A 24,980-nucleotide genomic window follows, 5' to 3' on the forward strand; every position below is an offset into this window, starting at 1 on the left:
TAGAGATGACAGTTGTATCACACTGTGAGTATACTAAACGCCTCTGCATTGTCATTCTAAAGTGCTTGATTTTCTTTGAAGTTGTTCATTTTGTGTTACATGAATTTTACCTCAACAAAAATAAAAACCCTGGGCTGGTGACGTAGAGAACTTACCTAGCATATCTGAAGCCATGAGTTCAATTCCCGAGCACTGCAAAAGAAGAAAAACATCCTCAGTTACAACTTACTGTAATAAGAGCCTAGTTGTGAGAACAGCCTCTGGAATTACACCTTGAGACTCTGGGACCTCACGCAGATGCTCTGCTATTTTTCCTCTCATTTTCCACTTTTGTTTATTATCCTAAGATTGCATGCAGGGCTTGGAGCAGTGGTTCTCAACCTGTTGGTCACAACCCCATTGACAAACCTCTGTCCCAAAAATACCTACATTATGATTGAGTTTTAAAAAAATTTGGTTTGGTTTGGTTTGTGTTTGAGACAGGGTTTCTCTGTGTTGCCCTGGCTGTTCTGGCCTCACTCTATAGACCAGGCTGGCCTCAAACTCAGAGATCCTCCTGCCTCTGTCTCCCATTGGAATTAAAGACATGTACCACCAAGACCCAGCTTGCAATTTATAACAGTAGCAAAATTACAGTTATGAAAGAGCAACAAAAATAATTTTATGATTGGGGGTTATCACAACATGAGGAATTGTATTAAATGGTCACAGTATTAGGAAGGTTGAGAACTACTGGCCTAGAGCAGGCTAACCCTGAGCACACAGCCTACTGCTAAGCTACAGCCATCTAAGACTATGGTTCTTTAGCACCATCATTGGAGTAAATGTGTAAGTTAAATGTTAAAGTACCTTGTAAGCTGTGAGTAAACACACGAGAGAATGGCATGAATGACACCTTTAGCGCCACTTTAAATGATGGACTGACTACACACATCCATTACCTGCCTGGGCTTTCTGTCTTTTGACACAGTGTCTTTCTATAAAGCCCAGGCTGGTCTCCAAATTGCAGTTTCCCTAGTGATGGCAAAGTAGGTATATACCAGCACACCCATCCTTCAGATGGCTTTCATTTCAGGATTTAGGATCATCCGCCAAAACACTCGCTGATTAGCGTTTTACAAATGATATTGGTGCTTCACTTTATTTCAAACCACTTTGCCTAGTGATCCACACACATTCTCCCTCAGGAATGCTCCATAGATGGTACTCACAGGAATTGGTGTTAGCGTCTGTCTTCCCAGCTTTGGGATGCCTGCTTGAGGTCTGCTGAGACTTGTTCTGCTCCTCTCCAGTGAGTAGGGCCCTTATTTCCGAAGGGATTTTCCCTTGGTCCATTGCCATGCACCATTGCTTGTACTGAAATATTTAATACACTTAAATAAAACGCTAAGTCAGAGTTCAGGCAGCACATGTGAAAATCCTAGACAGGGGCTCTCCTGGGGGCCTGCCTGTAGCTCGCTGCTCTGGTGCTTGCTTACCCTGTGCTCTGCTGCTGCACAGGCTGGGCTAGCTGGCCCTCGAGCTTCCGGAGACTGCTCTTGGTGCCTGCCATCTTGCTGAGGAGCACTACTGTGCGTCCAGCTGTAGGTGTCCTGAGGGTCTCCTCTCAGGCACTCACTCACGCAGTCACCTCCCTCAGCCCTGCAGGTTTTCTGTTTGTCTATTTTTAGACATAGTCTCTTAGAGTCCAGAGGCTGGCCTTGAACTCCTGATCCTCCTGCCTCCATCCCCCAAGTGCTGGGATTCCAGGCATGCAGCACCATGCCCAGCTTTATTACTTTCTGAAAAGCCAGCTTTGCAACAGCCACGAGAGTTCCACCTCTTCTCCCACTTCTTACCTCCTCCCTGAGTGCACAAAGGGTTTTAATTGCTTATCTACTCTCACATTTCTACAATCGCTATAAACTCTGAATGAAACATGTAAAGTGAATAAACTCATGGAAAACAAATGGCAGCACCTTCTGCAGAACTGTGGACTGCTCTGTGGCCTCTTCCACTTAGCCATACATTGGCAGCATCTGTATCTGTAAATGCGATGTACACTGTGATTTGGGTGGGGCATCCACGTAACCCAGGTACTGGTGATCTTGCTCAGTGCTCCCCCAACAGGGGTTACAAGTAGCCTCACATGCATACAGCGTGACTTGTACCTAAGTTATCTGATACTGCACGTAGCTCATTATTTGGAGGGCGTGTTAAGACAGGGTCTCATGCATCCTAGATCCAACTCAAATCCTATTTCATGCAGTGCTGGCATCAAGCTCAGGACTACATAAGCACTCTACTACCAACGGGTTTGGGGGACTGAATGAAGGTCATCAGTCGTAGTGGCAAGCACCTTTACCTGCTGAGCCATACTGGCCACCCTTTATACATCTTCTCTCTCTCTCTTTTTAAAAATGGGATTGTGTGTATGTGTTTCAATCCTGGGAGAACTACAGTTATTTTTAAGGTTTATTTGTTTATTTATTTATGAGTGCCTTTTCTGCATGTATACCTGCACAACAGAAGAGGGCATGGGATCCCATTATAGATGTGAGTCACCATATGGTTGCTAGGAATTGTACTCAACCTCTGGAAGAGCAGCCAGGACTCTCCAGTTCCCATTTTTTTTCCTATCATAAAAATCCCTTAAGACTCCCACCAGCACCATATTAAAAACGCCTATTCGGGCCTGGTTGGGGAGGTACATGCCTTTAATCCCAGAACTTGGGAGCCAAAAGCAGAAGAATCTCTGAACATTTGAGGTCAGCCTGGTCTACACACTGAGTTCCAGGACTACAGAGAAAAACCCTGTCTCAAGAAACCAAAAAAAAAAAAAAAAAAAAAAAAAAGCCTACAATGTGGTAGAAAAGGTTAACATTTAACATTCTTTTTAATGTGTGCCAGTTGGACAGCTAAGGACCGATGCAACCCTCTTTTGCTGTGTTCCCACTGACAGCCATGGTAGGATGGGTGCTTTTCCTGCTGGTGAAAGACTTTACCATTTCCAGTTCCTCTCGGAGCGCACAGATAGCTCTTTCCCGACTGGACACCAACTCCTCCAAGTACTGGTATCTCAGCTTTTTCCTCGCCCGGCATTCTCTCGCACTCTGCCGGCTCCGCTCAAGTTTTGCTTTCAAGTCGATTTTGGCTGGCTTCCGCCCTCGCTTACCAGGCTTCTTCACTTTACCTCCAACCACCTTCAGCAAAAGAGAAGAGACATTTTTCCTTTTAGTTTTCTTTATGGAAAAACAACTACAGTTGCCTATTGGCAAAGAGAATGTTTATAAATATAAGAAGAGCCAAGACAGCATAATCCTGTCTTGTCATCTGGGTCCTCAGTTTTTCATACTTTTGATACCATGAATGTGAGATAAGGCTTAATATAAGCATTTATTAATTCTTCAATAATAAAGTTTAAATAGTTTAACAATAAATTCTGTAAGCCATATGAAGATGGATTTTTATAGCAATTAGAAAATTTTAATATATTTTGATGTTTTCACATTGTACTATTTAAAATAGTACAGATATGCTTACTATTTAAAATGTCAGATATTTACTAGTTATAAATGTCAGATAGGCACTATTTAAAATGTCAGATACGCTTCCTACTGCTGTTGGTTAATTAGCACTGCCGTAGTAATTTCAAATGGTCAGAGAAGATAGTCCATTCCGCCTCTTCCTGTTTGGGTTTCTTTGCTATATAGTAATCATCTTCATAGCTTTTCCTCTTCTTTGTCATCACATTAAGTGCAAGGTCAGCAGAATGACACCACTCCAACTTCTGTTTCAGAACAGCAACTTCTTCAGACCTGGGTGGCTCATACTTTACTAGATTTCTCCTGCCTTTCATTATATCCAGTAACTGTGACAGGCAAGTTCTGTTTTCCCTCAGCATTAGACTTTCTGATAAATAGCTTTCCACAGTAATTCCAGCCCTAGAGGCACTTGACAAAATGGCAGCCAGGGCAATTTGTGAAGGTGTGTACAAAAGATAAGGTCTGTCAATGCAATTCTACTAAGAAAATCAGCAGCTCTGGAGTCTCCAACGCGGGGTATGGAGTCTTTCTCTCAACAAGGAAGCTTTCAGATGGCCTATAAGGATTGTGGACAGTAAGGTAAAAGGAAGTTGCTGTATAAGTAGTAGTTCATGTTCCAAAATCTGCTCCAGTGCCTTCTCCTGTCCAAAGGGACTCTCTTGAAGAGTCCCAACAAACTGAAGACTAGACACTTCGCAGGCCAGAAATGCACAAGTGAGATTATTATCTGGGGGTGATATTCCATTACTGAATTATTAAGTTTAGAAACACTTGAAATACAAGCTGTACCACAACAGATCGGGGCATTGCTGTTTAAACACTGAACAGAGTTCCAATAACCTTTCTCACAGTATTTGCAAAGTGTCATTTCTTCTTGAAGCTCAAGAAACACAGGATCATTTGGAAGAACCTTCCCGTTAGCCACTGCTTTGCCCTTGAATTTGTGGTTGGCGTCAGCCCTTGGGCATACCAGCTGCTCTCCGTTGAAGGTCTAGTGCCACTTCTGGCTGCTGCTGCGGTACATGGACCGCAAGGCCAAGACAGCAGCACCAGTGACATGCCCGCTGCCTGGGCTGGAGACTCGAGTGTGATGTCATGGTCAAGAGTATCATGATGTCATGATATTTTTTTAATGTTTATTTTTATGCTTTTAAATGATGTGTGTGTGTGTGTGTGTATGTAGGTTTGCATGTGAGAGCAGTTGCCTATGGAGACCATAAGAAGGCGCTGGGTCCCTTACAGGTCAAATCACATGCTGCTGGGAATTTTCCTACACAAATACTAGGATGTGAATACATGTTCTGTGCAAGAAGAGTCAGTACCCGCTCTTAACCACTGAGCCAACTTGGTAGCCCTTATAAATAATGTCTAGTGGTTGAAGAAAACATTGAAATAATTTAAGAATATTCAAAATCTTGGGGTAGAGAGATGGTTCAGAGGTTAAGATCATTTGTTGCTCTTGGGGAGGATCCAGTTTTTGCTGTTGTTGTTTTGTTTTTAAGATTTATTTATTTATTATGTATATAACATTCTGTGTACATGTACACCTGCAGGCCAGAAGAGGGCACTAGATCTTATTATAGATGGTTGTGAGCCATGATGTGGTGGCTGGGAATTGAACTCAGGACATTCTGGAAGAGCTATCAGTGTTCTAACCTCTGAACCATCTCTCCAGGCCAAGGATCCAGGTTTGATCCCCAGGATCCACTTGGCTGCTCATAACCATTTGCAGCTCCCATTCTAGGGGATCTGATGCCCTCTTCTGGCCTCCTCTGTCACCAAGTATGCATGAGGTACATGCAGGTAAAACACTTATATGCAGAAAATAACAAAATAAAAATTTTAGTTAAAAAAAATAAAGTTTATAATATTTTTTTTAAAAAAAGATTTGTTTTCTGTGTATGGATGTTTTGCCTACATAGTTTGTGTAGCACGTATGTGCTGGTGTCTGCTGAGGTCAGAAGAGAGTGCTGGATCCCTTGGGGCTCGAGTTACAGACAGCTCTGAGAGTCCATGTGGCCACTAGACTCAAACCTGGGTCGTCTGTAAGCACTCATAACCACTGAGCCATCTCTCCGGCCTTAGCTTATTATGATTCTAACCTAAGAAAGGTAACAATGAGGCTTCATTGCTGGCATGACTATGGACAGATCTTCTCTTGTGTATATTTTCAAGATTTATTTTTTAGGATGGCTGCTGGAGTTTGTTGTTTGCTGCAAGGCATGGTTATGGGGTCAGGAAAGCTCAGTGCTGTGAGAGAAGAGGGGGCTCTCTCCAGTTCCTGCTGGTGCCTGTTGCTTGCAGCAGTTTGCCTAGTTTACTGGCGGGATGGGTGGGGCTTTGGCCTAGCATCACTGAAGCCCTGGATTGGCTGCTGGTGCTGCCAGCTCAGGATGGAGCCCTGGTGTTGGCCGGGCCAGGATGGATGACTGGCTGCTTCTTCAGTTTCAGGAGCCAGGCCAGGGGTGATCAGGCTTCTGGAGGCTGGGTGGGTGGGTGGGGGGATTCTGCTGAGTACTCAGGAAACTCCAGCACTACGGCCACGAATAGGAGGCTAGACTTCCTGAAACAGCAGCTGGCCCACCAGTGCCCCAGGGTCGCCTTAGCGAGACCCTGTGTAAGGTTCCAGCTTCCCTGGGGCACTGAACCTTCAGCAGGGGCTGGAGCTGGAGCAGGTACCAGTCATGGGTTTCAGGAGCCAGCCTCTGGAAGGGAAGGCTCCAAGACACCTTGGTAGTGCCCCTCCTTGGGCCTAAGCACAAGATCAGGTCACAGGTGGGAAATCCACAGAGCCCATTTGCAGGGATAAGCTACTAGGATGCCACTGCTAGATGACCTGCATGCATGCATACTTCCTTCGAGAACTAGACCTAGGTTAGCAGATGGAGGCCGTAAGCCTCTGGGACAGGAACTTCAGGGGAATAAAACTTTAACAACAGACTGTTTCAGGTTTCTACCGGCTTCTACTGGTGTCACAGAGAGGGTCTCCACATCTGTTATTCACTTACTGCTTAGGCACAATTATTAGGAAAGCAGCAAAGAAACTTAAACTTCCTTACCAGTTAGTTCTGAAAACAAGCCACCCTGGAGGGCACACTTACTCCAGCAATGCTTCACGCCTTTCTTGGGGCAGTCCTGCTGGGTCCAGTTTTTACAAACCCTAACATTGCCTCATCACTTCAGAGCTCTTTGAGTTTCTCCACAATTTGACTGTCCGTTTCTTTATTTCACAAGACTGGACGATGCCCCATTTTCTCTGACAACCACCCTCAGAGCAAGGTTGTCGCTGTAGCCCGGTGACAGAGTTAGGGGGCAGTGGAATGAAGCACTGTGTTCAAGCTCACCTCCACCCACACAGTCACTATCAAGAATGCACATTTATACCCTTAATGTCCTGAGTGATTTTGAGGTGATTCTAAAAGAGGTGTAAAATGAAACACCAGCAGTCAATCACTGCAATAAACCTTCAGGGCAATAAACCTAAAAGGCAACACTCATTTGTTTATCTAGGACCATTATTAGCATCGCATACAAACAATGTCAAGTATACTATAAAAATCAGACCACTAAGTATAATGGTTAGATTTAAAAACAAAACAAAACAAAAAACTAAGGCCAGTGCTGTGGCACACACCTTTAATTCCAGTATACTCTAGAAAAGTAGATAGACCTTTGTGAACTCTAGGCCAGCCAGGGTTACGTAGTGAGACCTTGACACAAAACAAACCAAAACCAAACAGACAGCAAACCAAAACCAAACCAAAACAAAACCCTTATTTATTTATGTATTTATTTATTTATCGTTTATTTATTTATTTATTTATGTATTTATTTATTTATTCGTTTGTTTGCTTATTTATTTATTTTTACTTATTTACTTACTGGTTCTGGAGCTCCAACCCAGAAACTTAGTCCTAAAAAAAACCAAGACAAATACCTTCCAAACTTTAAAAACAAACAGGCCATTTTTCTACCTTTATCAAATACCATTGCTATCATGATGGCTAACCATGGCCTGTAACATCTTACAGGATCACTTTGGAAGGGGACAGATTATGCCATAGCTGTGGGGAAAACAGTGCCATTTCCACTACCATATTAGAAGCTATCTGTGACTGGAGTGATGGCTCAGTGGTTAAGAGCACTGGCTGTTCTACTAAAGGAACAGGGCTTGATTCTCAGTACACATGGTGGAGTACAGCCACCTGTAACTCCAGTCCCAAGGGATCCAGTGTCTTCTGGCCAGCAAGGCACTGCATGCACTTGATATATATACATATAATCATGCAAAACACAAATATTAAAAGCCAGCTACAATGTAAGTTTCAACTTTTCAGAGACTATTCTTTGAAAGCTTTTCTGGTCTTTACCATCATGTTTATATTTTAGTATAACCATACCTTCCTCAGAAAGCTTTCCTAAGGCCAAAGATTTGTTAGTAATTGCAGAATAGCCTCAGTGACCTCAGCATTATGAAATTTTAGATGATACTTATATTTCATAAGCTACACACGTTTAAAACAATATTTTGAAACCTTCCTGCATTAAATTTCCAATTGCTACAGATTTTAGAAAGCAATGTATGGGACCAGGGACAAAGCGCAGAGGTAGAGCACTTGCCTGCCATGCACATTCAATACATAGTGCCAGGCATGGTGGAACATGCTGTATTCAATTCAGGATGAGGAGGCAAGAGGACTGCTTTCAGTTCAAGGCCAGCCTCAGCTACAGAATGTGACCTTGTCTCAAAAGACACTGATAGACAGAGACAGACAGACAGACACACACACACACACACACACACACACACACACACACACACACAGATAGCAAGTGTCTGTAATCTCAGCACTCAGGTAACTAAGCAAGAAGCCTGGGCTTCCTTCATAGTGAGACCTTATTTGGAAGGTAGAAAGAAGGGAAGGAGGGAGGGAGATGCCTGGTGAGATGTCACAGAGCAAAGGTGTTTACTGAATAAACTTGATGGTCTGAGTTCAATTCCTGGATCCCATGGTGGGATGGAAGGAGAAAATCAACTCCTGAAAGTTGACGTCTGACCGCCATATACATGTCATGTTACAAGTGTGTTCTCTTGATCTCTCTTTTCTCACATACACCACAATAACAATTCTTAAAAAGAAGGAAAAGCAATCTATGTAATCACGCAGGAGAGTCAGCAGTCACCATGCCGTATCCACTCCCTCATGTGCCAGGCTCTCCTTAACTCAGGGATGGCTGCCTTTGAGACGCCAACAAGGAAAAGAGTGTACAGCAGTCTTCAATGAGTTCTGAATTAAATTTAACACATCCATTAAAAAATCAAATAAAAACATTAGATAGCTATTTAGCTTTCATAGCAAAATATGCAAATGTTGTATTCCATTTATTTTATTTTTTGTGTGTATGGGTATGTTGCTTGCATGTATGTCTGTGCAGCACTTATATGCTCAGTGTCCATGAAGACTAGAAGAGGGTGTTGGGTCCCATTGGAACTGGAATCAGAGGCAGCTGTGAGTGCTGAGAATCAAACCTGGGTCCTCTGGAAGAGCAGCCAGTGCTCTTAACTGTGGAGCCATCTCTCTAACTCCAGGTATCTTTTTCTTAAAGTTAAAAGGCATAGTAAATTAATTCAGAGGTTCTGTGTTCGATGCTACAATCCAATCAGATGTGCTGCCATGTAGCCACTGCTGCTCTCGCTTGACTGCTTCCGCAGTAGGCCAAAATATCTGCTTTTTGTAGTAGCCAGTCTGGTAATTAAGTACACCAGTGTTCAGAGAGTTGTTAGTATGAGAGGATTGTTGCAAATAACCTCAAGCTTTAGATCACGTTACAGCAGTTTGCAAAACCAACAGTATTGTACAAATATAGGCTAATATATCAGCTTCTTTAACACCTGAACTTTACACGTTTCATAAGCCATTCAAGTGCCAAAGACTGACCCTGAGCTATGAGCCAGAGAAATATCTTAGACTGATCCTGAGCCATGAGCCAGAGCAATCTCTCAGACTGACCCTGAGTCAGAGACAGAGAGTCCCTCCGACCGACCCTGGGCTGGGAGTTAAAGGATTTTTTTCTTAGAAAAATATTGAGTCAAGACGACAGGAATAGATTAGCGCAGAAAAGGTTTACTGAGGGAATTTGCAAGATAGTAGCCCTTAGACAGCTCCACTAACAGCCCCCACCTTTGAGCTGGAGTCAATGCAAATTTCAGCTCACCTTCCCCCTCCCCCTTTCCCCCTTTTTTTTCGTTTATATTTTGTACCTTGGCTTTTAATACACGGACCTTGACAAGATTTAGCTTGGTCCCATTCTTCTTTCTCGCCCGTTTTGCCTTTCAGGTAAGGGTCCCTCTCGAGTCCCACCCAATAACTAGTTCCGCAGGCGGGACATTCAAGTACTGATAGGGGTGGGCAGAAGAGATGTTAAAAGCATGCACTTGCATAGGACCCGAGTTTGGTTCCTATCACACTCTTCAGGTATCACAACCACCAGAAACTCCAGCTCCAGGGAGATCCCACGCCTTGGGTTCTGTGGGCACCTGCACATGTATGCACACACCTAACACACACACTAATCCTTTAAAAAAATAGTGATCCTCCTGCCTTTCCCCAAGTGCTGGGGTTTACTGGCCTGTGTCTGTTAACTATGTTTACAACAGCTTCTCCTTCACGTGGGCAGTGCTGATGCGGGCCTTTAACCCCAGCGCTGGGAGGCAGAGGCAGGCAGATCTGAGTTCAAAGCTAGCCTGGTTTATGAAAGTTTCAAGACAGGACTACACAGAAACCCTGTATCAATATAACAAAACTGGGAAAAAAAAAAAAAAGGAAAATAAATAAACTGTTTGTTTTTTTAAGACAGGGTTTTTTGTGTAACTGTCCTGGCCTCACTTTATAGACCAGGCTGGCCTCAAACTCACGAAGATCTGCCTGCCTCTGCCTCCCCAGTGCTGGAATTAAAGGCATGCACCACCACGCCTGGCCAATAAAGAAATATTCTTATCACACTAAATATTAATCACTGTACACTCAAAATTTTAATATTGTTCCAGGTATTTGCTTTCTAAAAGTCATGACATTTAATTTTAGCTTGACTTAAAAGAGAAAGAAAAAACTTTTTTTGAGACAGGGTTTCTCTATGTAGTCCTGTCTGGGAACTTGCTTCATGACAAGGCTGGTCTTTAACTCATAGAGATCTGTCTGCCTCTATATCCTGAATGCTTGCATTAAAAGCACGTGCCACCACCACCTGGCAAAATATTTCTTAATAATCAGAGAAGACTGGGAAATTAGAAAACTATTTTGAGAAAACAGACTAATTGTGATAATTTAAAAATTTAAAAATCTTTAAGTTGAATGAAAATGAAAAACAGAATACCAAATCTTATGTGATATGACTAAAGTGAGTCTCAGAGGACATTCCATACACATCTTACAAAGAAAACTTTAAAATCAATAACCCAACTTTCCATTTTCAGAAGCTAGAAAAAGCAGAAAATTGGAGCCAAAGCAAAAAGGAGACTGTAACAAACATGAACAGGGGAACTCTTAGCAAGCCAGCAGGGCAGGCTCAAGAGCAGAATGTATCTGCTAGATCTGTCGCAAGCAGTCTGAATTTATTATTAAAGAAGAAGGAGGAGGATGAGGAGGAGGAGAATCCCGTCAGAGAAAAGCCAATTTCAGATGACTTTACTAGTCAATTATGTGAACATTTGAAGAAAGAACATTTAGGCTGGGCACAGTGGTCCATGGCTATACCTGGAGAACTCAGGAGGTATAGTTAAGGTCAGAGTTCATGGACAGTCTGGATTACAAGAGACCCTGCCTTAAACAAAACCAAAGAATTAACACTAATTCTCTCTCAAATAATCTAAGAGGACAGAACATTTCTTAGTTCCAATAAGGCTAACACTAAAAGGATCCAGGGCTGTAATCCTAGGATACAGGAAGCTGAGGCAGGAGGATCACATGTCCAAGGTCAGGCTGGGTTTCAAAGTAAGACTCTGTCTCCAAAACAGAACAAGGGGGAGAATGCAGTTCAGCTGTAGAGAGCTTAGCATGAAGCCTGGAGTCAACTCCCAGCACCACATACACTGCACATGGTGGACATGCCTGGGATCCCAACAACTTGGGAGGTACAGGCAAGAAGTTCAAGGTCATCCTTATATACATACTGAGTATGAGGTCGGCTTGGGCTGCAAGAGACCCAGTCTCCTCTAAGGGAGGGAGAGACAGGAAAATCACTAGTGCTTGTTGGTTTTTAGCCTGGCTGAGAAAATACAAGAACCCTAATCCCAAGTCAGAGACAGAACCTGCCTCAAAAAAATAGAGGGCAAGAAGAGGCTATTTATATGTGCAGCTGCATGCACACATACAGGTACACTGACATAAACAAGTCAGTCCACAAAAGCAAACAACAAAACAAACGAAACCCGTAAGACCGAATTCAGTAACAAAAAAACAACTCTATCCCATATCAACAGGAGAGACAGAGAGACAGAGGGAGTGAGTCCAGTGTTCAAGGATATTCTGGGCTACATGAGACACAATGTCAAATAAACAACCCTCCCTCCAACACTACATCAATATACCCAATTTTCTTCAAGATTCAATTTTCATTCTAATTATAGGCTTGTCCACTTCCTTTACATAAAGTACAAACACAGCCTTACCCAAAATGCTAAAAAGTTACAAATATTTTATAGTATAGACTATACAATAAAAGCACACACACCTCTGCAGACAGCTAATAACTCATCTGCTACCTTAGAAGCCTGCTCAGGGGAGGGACCCTCCTTACCAAGTCTGTGATAACAGAAGTGATGGAAATGATCTGAGCAGAACCTAAGTGACAGACAGATGGCTAGGGGTGGGGGTGGGGGTGTGCTTCAGCAGCCCTGCTCCTGTGATGATGGTGAGTGGGAAAGCAAGGCCTGGAACACAGGGCATCTGAGCCTAGAGGAGCAGAACACCCTCTTCATCCGTGGAGGTGATCTGCACCACAGGGGAGGCAGTGGCAGCGTTCTCCTGCAGGGCTGAATTACCAAGCCGGTGGCGGAGGCCAAGGAGGCAGACAGCACTAGCAGTGATCCCCAGGCCATCAGTCTGACCTCCATCTGTTTCAGCATCTCTTCAGCTAAGTCTGGATCTCAAATTCTACGTATGTGTAGCCTTTGGAAAGACGAGGCGGCATCCTTTCTATAGGCACGTTTATTATTTGATTCTCCCACAGGTGGACTACATCTCGACCACGTGAGCCTTGGTCACATTTCCTTTTGAGCCTCCCAGTGTGCACATTTGTGGGTTTAGGAAGGGCTCTGCCTTGTCCTCTTCCAGGTGGTTTAGATACAGAACAGCAATGCCTGTAACATGTGGGCACTAAGGAGGTCTCAGGAGCCAGATAGCGTAGCTGTGGGTCATGCCGGGCTTCCTGAGTGTAGCGGAGGCTGAGCTGGATGGAGACCTGAAGCACCGAGCCTCCTCAGTCTTATCCCTGCCAGTCCTCTTTCTCGATGCCTGAGTACCTTCCCCCCCCCCCCCCCCCCCCCCCCCCCCCCAGTTTATGACCATCACTGGAACAGTCCTTGGGTTTGGTAGGAGCCCTATAGCTGGGGTTTTATTTCCTTTGACTCATGGAAGACACTTATTTTTCATCATGATAAATCCATTCTCTCCTTTTGAAATGTTCAACGAAGGCATAGTGACTTCACTTATCTGGACTCCCACTTCTAACTTCAAGTCTTGGAAGAGATCCCTCATCAACTGCAATTAGGCCAGAGACGCTTCATCCAGCAGCCGCCGCCTCCTCACACTCTTCTCAGATGCTGGTACGCAACTCTATTTTTTTTTTTTTAAGTCCACAGCCTTTACATGATAAAACTATACAGCAAAGAATACAGGAGGATTTTTTTCAATCTGATAAAAATCTTCTATAAAACACTCACAGCTAACCTCATAGTTGGTGAGGAAAGAATGAATGCTTTCTGCCAAAGATCAGAAATGAGACAAGGGACCTGGCACAGTAGTACATTCCTGTAATCCCAGCACTCTAGGAGGTAGTTGAATCTCTCTGAGTTCGAGGTCAGCCTGGTCTACAAAAATGAGTCTTGGACCGTCAAGGCTACACTGAGAAACTCTGTCTCAAAAAAACAAACAAACAAAAAAAGAAAGAAATGAGATAAGGATCATGCCTTCTCTCATCATTCTTAGTCAACACGAAGAAAAAGAAAGAGAAGGCAATTCAGATAGAGAATGAAAAAGCCAAATTGTCTGTCTGTAGATAACATGATCTCATCTGTTGAAAAACTATTAGAGTAAATTAGTAAGTACAGCAAGGTCATAGGATAGAAGATCTACATACAAAGAGCCATTGTGCTTCTATTCTGTTCGCTATCAAGGACAATCAGAAAATGCAATTCTAGGGTTGAAGATAGAGCACAGTGGTTTTGAGCAGTGTGCTCTTCCTGAGGACCCACGTTTGATTCCTACAACCCACATGGTAGCTCATAACACATGAACCGCTTTAGTTCCAGGGAATCCAACACCCACTTCTGGTCTCACAAGCAGCCACAAAGATTACTCACTGAATTTCATCAAAATTAAAAACTTCTTTGTGCTTTAAAGACATTATCAAGGTAAGAAGACAATGCACAATAGAGTTGGAAATATTCATGTTACATTTAAGGTAAAGGACTTGTACCCAGCACACTGAAGAACTCTCCAAAGTCAATAATGAAAAAACAACCCAATTAAAAGGGTGGCAAAGGCATTCATAGCATCAATGTGACAGGCTGGGACATCATGTGACAGGCTGGTTAACACTGGTGAGCTACTGGAGTTCACAGTTGGAGCTCATGCTAGCACACATCTGCTGCGAGAAAGCATACCACCGCTGTGTGACAAAGCAGTGTCACACAGAGCAGCTTCCTCCTTAGGATACTCTGCGCTCCACCTACTCCTTTCTCCTCTCAAGCCCTGGTACCACTGATGGCTTCTCTCTCTATAGTTTTGCCTTTTCCAGATTGTCATACAGTCAGAAGTACCCAGTATGCAACCTTTTCAAACTGACTCTTCTGCTCAGTAATTCACATTTAAGGCTCCTGAAGCCTTATGTAGCTTGGTAGGTTTCTCTTTATTACTGAATTAACACTGTACTTTAGCTTGTTCATAAGTCAGAAATATAATGGAATTAGTGGTGATTGTCACATAACCCCGTGAACATACTTAAAAACAAATCACATAGTTTACATGTGAAGTTAATTCATGATACATGAATTATCTTTCGATAAAGCTTTTATTAACAACAACATGGGGGCAGACTACATGACTCAGCCAGTCAGGGGCCTGAGTTCAATCCTTGGAACCCACATGGAGGGACAGAACAGCCCACAAGTTGACCTTTAACCTCTATATGTGTGTAGTGGCATGTGCGTGCACCCCTTCTACACAAATGTAATACCTTTTTGAAGTAAAAGGAATAGTAGAAAGCGAAGAATCAAGATGGTGCATGGAAGCTCATATAGTGCACAGGTCTGTTGTCATCCCAGCACTCAGGTTCAAGGCCATCCTCAGCTATGGGGGGGGGTAGAGAGGGTGAAGGAATGCGTGGGCTGAACACAGCACTCAGCAGAACATCTGTCTAGCATGCACAGAGCCCTCATCTCCAATCCAGGATGTACCAGGGACCCAGAAACTTGTGAGAAAGGATGTTATGGCCAGGAGAATCCTAAGTGTTCTAATTAAATCAGTTTAAAAAGACAATATTCAGCCAAGGGAGACAGAGAGAAGCCAGTCTGCAAGACCTGAGGATATTCCCGATAGCTCCTGCTTCAGCAGCAGCTTTAACTTCTGCAGTGAGTGGGGACCTAACTGCAGTTCTGTGTTCTTTGGGAGCTCACTGGGCATCTCAAACTCAGGAACCCTCATCCTCTTCCAAAGACTCTTCAGTATTTTAGGAAAAATAAACACTTTTTTTTGTTTTGTTTTGGTTTGGTTTTTTTTTTTTTGGTTAAACCAGTATGTGCATGAGAAAGCACTGTTTATAAACTCAGCCTTGAGTGAGGAGCTCTCTACTATCTCATGATGCCACACTCCTTCACACGAACATCTCTGTCATCCTTTTCAGGTGAAGAAGGGAAATCCATTCCTTAAAAAACAAAAACAAAACAAACTTTTATTTGCATATTTTATGCTGAATTTGTTTCCATGCCACAAGTCTTTGTTTCTTTGGTTTCTTCTGGAATCTTTTTTTCTGTGCAGCCTCCTCTTCTGGCTTTGGAACAAGTTGTTCATTTTCAGTGAGAATCATCGCAGTTTGGCAGAGCAGGAGGCACTCACTCGTGAGTTAATAATCTTGGGTGCTTTGTTCAGCTAGTTGTGTTCAGTGACTAGAGAATTTACCTCTAAACCCCTAAGTTTTTAAGTGTCCTCTGAACTTCTAAATATGTGCAGTAAATTGTCTTACTGTTTGGCCTGGGCACAGCTACCAGCTCTATTATACTACAGAAATGGCACACATTGCTGCTTTAAAGCGATTTCTTTCAGATGCTTGGTGGCTCTTCAGATATGCAAATCTCTCATGCCCAGGGCAGCTTCAGAGGTGATATTAAAGTGAACGTGAAGACTTGAACCTTAAAAAAATGTTTTAATTATTTTTTATTTGTATGGGTGTTTTGCTTGCATGTAAGTCTGTGAATCACATGAGTGGCTGATGTCCTTGGAGGCTAGAAGAGGCACGGGATCCCCTGGAACTGGAGTTACAGATCGTTATATGTCACCCTGCTGGTGTTGGACATTGAACTCAGGTGCTCTGATCAACTTGAGCCATCTCTTCTGACCCTAGATTCCAGCCACTTGGTTTGCATGATTTTGTAAAGTTTCTGGGTCAAGAGCACAACGAACCATTTTCACAGATCACTTCAGGCTCCTTGCAGGAAGAGGCAAAAATTTATTCCTATACTCAGTATCCACTTTGACCAAATACTATAAAACTCTATTTTGCCATCTTTCAGGCATTTATTTACACTCAAATGCTCTAGTGGTTTTGGGTTGTTTGTTTGAGATTGCCCAGGCAGACCTAAATTCACTCTGTTGCCCAGAATAGCCTTGAACTCAGAACATTCCTTCTGCCTCAGCTTCTCAAGTGCTAGAATTACATCTCTGGCTTATAATGCTCATTTTTAAGACAACTCCTTAAAGATCCAGTTGTTAAAAAACCACTGCACTAATATGACGTGTGCTGCAGCCGCAAGGCCAAACAAAAAGCTAAGTGATACAGCCTGCTGGCTAAAGGAGAGAGCTGTGTCCTAGCCACTGCCTTCTCCACCTTAAAGAAACCAAACAGCAGGAGTGTGTGTCTCTCTCAGCGCTGGCTCTGAGGGACTTCCCTCACTGTGTGGCTTAGGACTTTTGTTTTTAACCAGTTTCGGAAGGCAAGAGAGTGCAACCACGTCTTCCTGCTGCTAAACACTGTGCCAGCCTTTCCTGTCAGGAGAAAGAAGAAAATGCAGGCAGGCATCTCTAAAGCCAGTGTTAACGCCTACATTCCCCTTTCCACCCAAAGTCTACCCTGGGGCCACACACAGCTATTCTGTTTGCCCCCGGAGCTAAGTAGTACTGTACCGTTAACACTGTGTGAACTTCAGCAAAACCTCCTTGGTTCCATGGTCTATACTTACTGTGGCACTTGTGGGCCATCTGTTTCTTCCACAATGGACATGGTTTGGCTTCTGCCCTATCTCTCTGCTGAAACTGTTCTTGGTAGGTGTGAGTTTTGTTTTTTGTTTTTCAATTTGAGGAGGGTTTCATGTGTTCCTGGGCCAACCTCAAGCTGACAATAACCTTGAACTTCTTTATTTTATTTATGTGAGAAAGGGTCTCACTACATAGTCATGACTGACCTGAAACTCACATATAGACCCACCCACCTCTGCCTGAGATTGAAGGCTTGTGCCACCATACCTGGACTGCCAGCAATCTTGAACACTTCTGATCTGCCTGGGTTTCAGCCTTTAGGCTGACAAGAACATGTCTGATTTAGAATATTTCCATATATTCAGTAAATAAACATAGAAGTAAAAATAAAAACAAGAGCATTCTGTGATTGAAAATAAACATTTCTATTTTCTTTCAAGACTGTGGGTCAAAAAGAGGTTAAAAACAAACCACTTCTTCCTAGTGGAAGACAGGAAGGAGGCCTTGGAAAGTGACCTTTGTTACACAGTGTAACAGGTAAGGGCTGGGCTCAAGTTCATTTGATGTCCCATCATGCCACTCTTGTCCTGTCTTGGGTATAGTTAGAGCACTAAAACATGGCTCCATATAGATGTCACTTAGCAACGACTAAAACAAGAATGTCAGAACCCACAGACTTCTCGGCTCAATAAAATGATAAGGTTGTGTTTGCTGAGTACTGATTCTGTGTGGGACTCAACACTGAACACTCTTAGGTGTATCACCTTGAAGCCTGCCTGAGCAAGGAGAGGACTGGCCTCACTTCAAAGACTAGGTAGAAGCTCAGAGAGCTTCAGCAAGTAGTTTTCCCTTCCACTAACCCAATAGGACTCTAGGAAATCAATATTTGATTCTGCTTCTCAGCACTTGCCCAAGCCCTCCTTTCTAGGTGTTAACTCTATCATCTAGATTCTAGCTTGTGCTGTATTTTTTCCCAGCTGCAACAATAGGTCTGCCCTGGCTGATGAACACACCTGGAACACATCAGTTAACGAAGTCTGGACACATCTGGGCAATCCCAAAGTTTCAAAGAACCACTATTAGTAAAATACCTAGCATTTTAAGTGATACTACTCAATAAAATTTTCCATTTCCTCTAGCCCCACTATCACGTTCAGAAATAACCTCTGTGAAACTGAGAACATAACTCAGTCAGTAGAGTGCTTGCCTAGCATGCTCAAAGCCCCAGGTTCAAACCCTAGCCCCACATCAACCCAAGTATGCTAGCACAAACTTGAAATCCCAGGACTGGGGTGGAGGGGGAAGGACCAAGAAGTTCAGGGTCATCCTTGCCTTCACAGAAAATTGGGAGGCCAACCTGAGCTACCTGAGCCATAAGAGCCTCTTTTTCTAAAAACAAACACTCCCCTCAAAAACAAACAAACAAACAAACAAACAAACAAACAAAAAACTGTATGTGAGCTTTTGATAAGTATTTCAAAATCCTATGTACTTTTTTTTGGAAATACTGGAGACCTTAACGAAGTTGCTAGATACTTCAAAGGTCTGGCATAGGATACAGCTGAAAATTATACAACTGAGAAAAAAAATAGAAGGTGAAAGTTTCCAGTTGAGAAAGAGGAATACCACATTCTTTCTGCATCCTTTGGATTATTTTCTGGGAAGATAATGGATATAGTTTGCAGACTTCATTTCAGAATGGGCACCGAAAGATCAAGGTAGCAGAGGCTGGAAAAATATTTTCTGGAAAACTTTCAGAACTCTCCCTTTCTATTTTGAAAATACCACTTCCTGTCAGAGGAGGGTTTGTCACTTCCGAAGCAAATGGTTCTCCTAGGTGTGTCCAGGAGGCAGACTACAATGCTGGGCTCTCCCTCTAACACTCTTCTCAGAGAAGTCCACATAAACAGGAAGCAGTCATAAAGAATGAAACAACCAGGCAAGATAAACTGAATTTTTCTCTCTACCTGTCCCAGGATATGTGAAACAAAAAAATGTAAAAAGCACTGGGAAGGAAAGGCTTAAATGTTGAGAAACTGTGTGCTGGGCACGAGGTTCCCACTGTGCGTCCCAGCCCCTGGCAGGTGGGAGAGGCAGGAGGATCAGCTGAAGATCATCCTCTGCTCCTGAGGGAGCTGAGGCTAGCCTGGGCTACACAAGACCGAGCTCCAGAGAGAAATTTAAACGTTTGATTCCTTAAAATGAAAGGCAGACATCATAAGACATTATAATGTCTTCCAGACATCTAAAGATGTTAATGGGAAGCTCTCTGACCACTCCTATCTTCATGAAATGTTTAGAGTAATAGGAGTAGAACCACATACCCATGTTAACCCACAATGAGCGCTATTTTATAGTCATAAAAGTAAGTGCTCTAGAGGCTTTCTGTTTTGTTTTTTGTTTTGTTGTTGTTTTTTTAAAGGCGGGGTATGGGACACTAACTTGGATTTAAAAGGGGGGGGGGGAAATACTGTTTTTCTTAAAGGTTTGTAGAGGTTAAATTACAGACTCTGGCCTGACAGCAACAGAAACTAAGCAGGGGTGGGGGAGCCGGGGAGGGGCGGGGGGATGTGAACTGATGAGATGAATGGGGCATTGAGTAAGCGAGGTTGAGGCAAGGAGGGAAAAACATCAAGAGTGATTATGCCTACTTCAGGACGCACGAATTAATCTCTCTCAACTGGAAAACGCTGGGAGGGGCAAGACCGGGCAAAAAGAAAGCACTGTAGTTTCTTCACTTATTTCGACCTGCATGTCAGAGAAGGCTTGCACTCCTTGGGACCCCTAGCAAACACGGTTACCCCGGGAGTGAAATTTTTGCAAGGGCTAGGGCCCTTGCTAGAAAACTGCAGCCCGATGCTCCCCAGTGTCCTGGCGGGATACTAGGGGGCTTGAGGCACACTGGTATCTATGGCAGGTGTTTGGTGAGTGCTCGCTTGGACTTCTGAACTGAAGCTGGGCGGCGAGACTATGTGCGGCGACAAGCAGGCGGCGGCGGCGGCCAGCCCAGGACTTACCTTGCTGTCATCCATCTCCGTAGACAGGCCGGCCCGGCCCGGCGCCCTCCCGGCCCTCCCCCTCCTCAGCGGGCCAGGCCCGGCCCCCGCCCCGGGGAAGAAGGGGATATGGCTTTTACTGCCTCCTCCTTCAAGCCTAACAGTTCGCTTCCCCGAAGCTGCGGTCACGGGGACCCGGACCAGTTCAGGAATGGTAGAGCGGACCCTGGAGGCTGCCCCAGGCACCTCCCCGCTCAGCCACCGCCTCCTCCACCCGCCCCATGACAGGCTCCGGGCGTGTTTACAGAAGCGCTGGCAAGCTGCCCAACCCGAGGGGGGCGGGGCTCTGCAGGCCAATTGGTCCCTTCGGCCGCCATAGCACAGTGGCATTCTGGGAGTTGTAGTTTTTCTTCGCATAGTCTCTGCGCAGCCGACTGGAACGAGAACTACGACGTCCAGGTAGCCTCCGCTGCCTAAGCTGTTTTCCTGAGGCCTAGCGGCAACCAGGAGGCGGGCCTGGATCAAAACGAAACTATTTCCTACAACTCTGTAGAGTTTTGGTTGCCTTAGGCCGGGACTTTGAGAAGGGAGACAGTTCGAAGCTGTGCGGAGGCCGAGCTGGAGCTGGAGGTGGAGAACTGGAAGGGCCTCTTCTGGAAAGCTAGGGCAAATGCTTTCTCTCCCCCCCACCCCCCCCACCCCCGCGACGGCCTTGTTAAAGTGGGGCAGCTGCTTGGGGAAACAATTGGACAGTTCTTCAGAACATTAAACACAAGAGGTAGTTACCATATAACCACTTCTAGCTATACAGTCAAAAGAAACGAAGCCACACAACCACACAAAAGCGTTACACAAATGTTATCTCAAATCCGCAAGATTCAATACTCAAAAAGTGAGAACAGACCGGAGGTGTGGCACATGTCTTTTCATGCCAGCACTCAGGAGGCAGAGGCAGCCTGGTCTATAGAGCAAGTTCCGGGACAGCAAAAAAAAAGAACAAACAAAAAATAAAAGGGAGAGAAACAAGAACACTCTGTCATATGAAAAAGCTTTGAATTAAATATTAGGAACCAGACACGCTTTTTATGACCCAGGTCGTAAGGAAATGCCCTGAATTGGCACAACTAAAGAGACAAGTACGTTCGTGGTTGGTAAATGCTGGGACTGAGGAATGCCAGGGAAGGGGAGGAATTCTGGTTTCTTTTTGCAGTGATGAAAATGTTCTGAATTGATTTTGGTCATGGCTGCACCGACCTGTAAATAGGCTAAGAAGTCACAGAACACTTGGGTCAAGTTGGGAAGAGATCTCTAAAGTGACACTTGATCCAATAAGCCAGTTTGTTCATTGTTATTCTCAGCCGCTCTTGGGCTGTGAGAACTGGCCAAAGACTGATTTTGTCTGTTGCTTGTGAAAAGCCTTGAGCTCATACTCTACCAACATATCTAAAGTACCCTTTCCGAAATTCAGCTGAGGCGGCGTCCCAGGAATCAGCAGTAAGTATCCGGGATAGATAGCTACACTTGTACTTTAGTTGTGTGTATGTTGTATGTGGATGTTAGTGTGTGTGTGTGTGTGTGTGTGTGTGTGTGTGTGTGGCACATGCATACTGTGTGTGCACAGCATGTGTATGTGGGTCCCTTTCTATCCCGATCTACGTTTTTGACGAAGGGTTACAGGGCTCTCTGGCTAATGCGCTCTCAGAGGCTATCCACCCCACTGCTTCCTTGGCACTAGGATTACAGATTGCGGGTGCGGAGGGGGCGGGACAACTTTTGACACAGGTGCGAGGGCTCTGGACTCAGGTGCGTGCAGCCGTTTCCACAGCCCTCCCTCTCTTTTTATTTTTATTTATTTATTTAGACTAGAACTAATATGTAGACCAGGCTGTGGCATTCCTCCTGCCTCTGCCTCCCAGAGGCTGGGGTCATAGGTATTTTCCACCATGCCTGTCATAGTAAGATTATAGTACTCTTGTTGTTTTAAGTTTAAAATTTTTATTTTATATGTATGTGTGCTTTGCATGCATTTCTGTCTGTACCATGTGCATGCAGTGGCCCCGGAATTCAGAAGAGGGCGCCAGATCCCTTGGAACTGGGGTTATAGATGGTTGCTATCCACTATGCAGGGCCTGCAAATTGAACCCAGGGTCTTCTGGAAGAGCACCCAGTGCTCTTAACCAGGGTGACATCTTTCCAGTCTCCCATTAAATGTACTTTTATTTTTTTTTCTATGATTTCTCAGTAAAATAGAATGTAAGTGGGCAATCTCTCACCTGGGCAACTCTGAACTTCGGTTGAAACAGGAAGGTTGAATGCTCTTTCTTGGAGCTGCATGAAGAGCTAGAGCAGATCAATTTTTTCCGTGGTGGCGTCTCATACCCAGATCCTAAGCTTAGAAACGGGTCTGGCAGGCTGGCCCTACTGTGGTCAGGTCCCGTCTGGTCATCCCAGCTGGCATTCGTAGTGATGAAAGGGACACCCAGTGTTGTCCTTTCTAATGATTGGGGAAGCAAAAGCCTCTAGGGACCAGGGAGATGGCTCAGTGGGTAAGAGCACTTGTCAAGCCTGATGATCCGACCTTGACCTACGTGAAGGAAGGATTGAACTGACTTCTGCAAATTATCCCCTGACTTCTCCACACACACCCCTACTTTGTATAGGGTGGCTTTCTCTTGCAGGATGTTTGATCACACTGTGAACTCCGAGATTGTGTTATTTACTGAAAAAAAAAAAAACAAACAAAACAAAAAAACAAAAACCTCTTTCTAGTTGTGGTGTGGCTCAGCTTTAGCACACACTTTTAATCCAAGAGTTTTCTGCTTGAATATTGTAAACGGGATTAAATAAAGCCAACCATAGTTCAAGAGGCGGAGCAACCAAGCAGCTGACAGGAAGTGAACATAGGTTTAGTAAGAAAAACCATAGAGAGGAAGAGGAAGTTAGGGTAGAGAGACTTATAGAAGGTGGGGACATTCAGCTTGAGGGCGGTTTTGAGACTGTGTGGGAGAGATGGCATTGTTCTGGGACACTGGCTGAGGAGGGTCAGCTGGGTGCTTTCTCTGCCTCTCTGAGCTAGAAGAGAGCTTTCACCCCAGCATCTGGCTCCCAGGTCTTCATTGGTAAAAATCGAACAATTGAGATTTTGTTAAAAACAACAGCCTTCCATCTCAGAACATATCCTTCTGCTATAGAAACTGCTTTTGTTAAAAACCAACCAACCAACCAACCAACATAGAACTAAAATAGTGACTTTCCACTTGGGCTTTCAAGGTAAACATCTGTGGTATAGCTCAGGTGGCAGAGTGCTTCTCTAAAGTGTGTGAAGCACAGAGTTTGTGCCCAGGACCACAGGAAAATCAGGTGTTGTGTCACAGAGTTAGAGGCCACCCTGGGATACACAAGACCTGTCTTCAAAAAAAAAAAAAAAAAAAAAAAAAGAATAAACAACAAAGAAGGAAGCTAAACACAGGATGACTCAAGGTAATCTCTGCCTTCACTTAGTGACTGTCACTTTTACTTGAGTCACCTGCTTGCCTCTGTATGTAGGTATGGATGTCCATCACTTAAGGAGTATTTACACAAAAACCAGTGGTAAGGAACCCCACTGAGGCTGAAGGCACAGAGATAATAATTGAGGCACCTTAATTTAGCCTTTCTAATGACTGGTCCCAACCCCAAAAGGTACCTATCTCCATTTTCTGGGGTTATGGGCCTAGCTTATGTAATGCTACGGATCAAACCCAGGGCTCTGTGTCCTAGGAAAGCACACTGAGCTACATTTCTAGCCCTTTTTATGTTTTTCTTTCTTTCTTCCTTCATTCCTACCCCTTTTAGACTCAGTCTCACTATGTTATCACCCAGTTCGTGCATGGTCCTTGGTTGGTGCTTCAATCTCAGCAAGCCCCTCTGGGCCCTGGTTAGTTGGCTTTATTGATCTTCTTGTGGAACTCCTGTCACCTCCAGGTCCTTTTCTCTTTCTTCCCTCTTTTCCACAAGACTCCCTATGCATCGCCCAATGTTTGCCTGTGAGTCTTAGCATCTGTTTGGAGGCGCTGTTGGGTAGAGCCTCTCAGAGGACGACTCTGACAGTTTCCTGTCTGCAAGCTTAGTGTCATGGGTTGGCACTCTCCCATAGGGTGGGTCTTTGGTTGGTCCAAACGTTGGTTAGACATTCCATCAATCTTTGTTCGCTCTGCTCTTTCTTTACCCCTGCACATCTTGTAGGCAGGGTAAATTTGGAGTCAAAGTTTTTGTGGGTGGGTTGGTGTTCCCCTTCTTCTGCTAGGAGACTAGTCTAATTAGTGAGTGTCCTCTTCAGTCTCTGTGACCTCTGCTACTAGGAGTCTCTGCTTGAGTCCCCTTCATATCCTCCCAGGAGCCTGCCCTGACTTAGGTCTTCAGCTTGTCACACTGATGTCCCCACCCTCAGTTTCTATTTTCTCTATAGCCTTCTGTCCTCTTGTCCTCGCTCTCCCCAGGTCTGATCTCCACACTCTTAACTCTCTGTGTCCCCTCTCCTACCCTGTTCTCTTTCTTCAGCCACTACCTTTGTCTATTCTGTTTCCCCTTCTGAGTGAGATCTATGCATCCTCCCTTGGATCCTCCTTGTTACTTGTCTTCTTTGGGTCTGTGCCTTGTAGTATGTTTATCCTGGATATGGCTAAAATTCATTTGTGAGTGTGTACATACAATGTGTGTCTTTCTGGGTCTGGGTTACCTCACTCAGGATGATCTTTTCTAGTTCCATCCATTTGCCTGCAAATTTCATGATT

General features: G+C 44.3%; 1 protein-coding gene and 1 pseudogene across 1 annotated transcript in view; both read right to left on the bottom strand.

The window, feature by feature from the left end:
- The window catches only part of Crebl2 (cAMP responsive element binding protein like 2), a 26,839-nt gene extending 6,342 nt beyond the window's left edge, over positions 1-20,497 (bottom strand). The window contains exons 1-4 of the mRNA XM_055610821.1: positions 20,230-20,497; positions 2,985-3,182; positions 1,212-1,356; positions 156-192 (exon numbers count right to left, since the gene is read on the bottom strand). Coding sequence (XP_055466796.1) covers positions 179-192; positions 1,212-1,356; positions 2,985-3,182; positions 20,230-20,244 — 372 coding nt within the window. The 5' untranslated portion in view covers positions 20,245-20,497 and the 3' untranslated portion in view covers positions 156-178. The remainder of the gene's footprint in view (positions 1-155; positions 193-1,211; positions 1,357-2,984; positions 3,183-20,229) is intronic.
- On the bottom strand, positions 3,611-4,548 carry LOC129679722 (cyclin-H-like; annotated as a pseudogene).
- Positions 20,498-24,980: the final 4,483 nt, after the last annotated feature.

This window comes from Psammomys obesus, unplaced genomic scaffold, assembly GCF_907164565.1.
Source record: "Psammomys obesus unplaced genomic scaffold, mPsaObe1.curated_primary_1811, whole genome shotgun sequence".
NCBI classification, from domain to species: domain Eukaryota; kingdom Metazoa; phylum Chordata; class Mammalia; order Rodentia; family Muridae; genus Psammomys; species Psammomys obesus.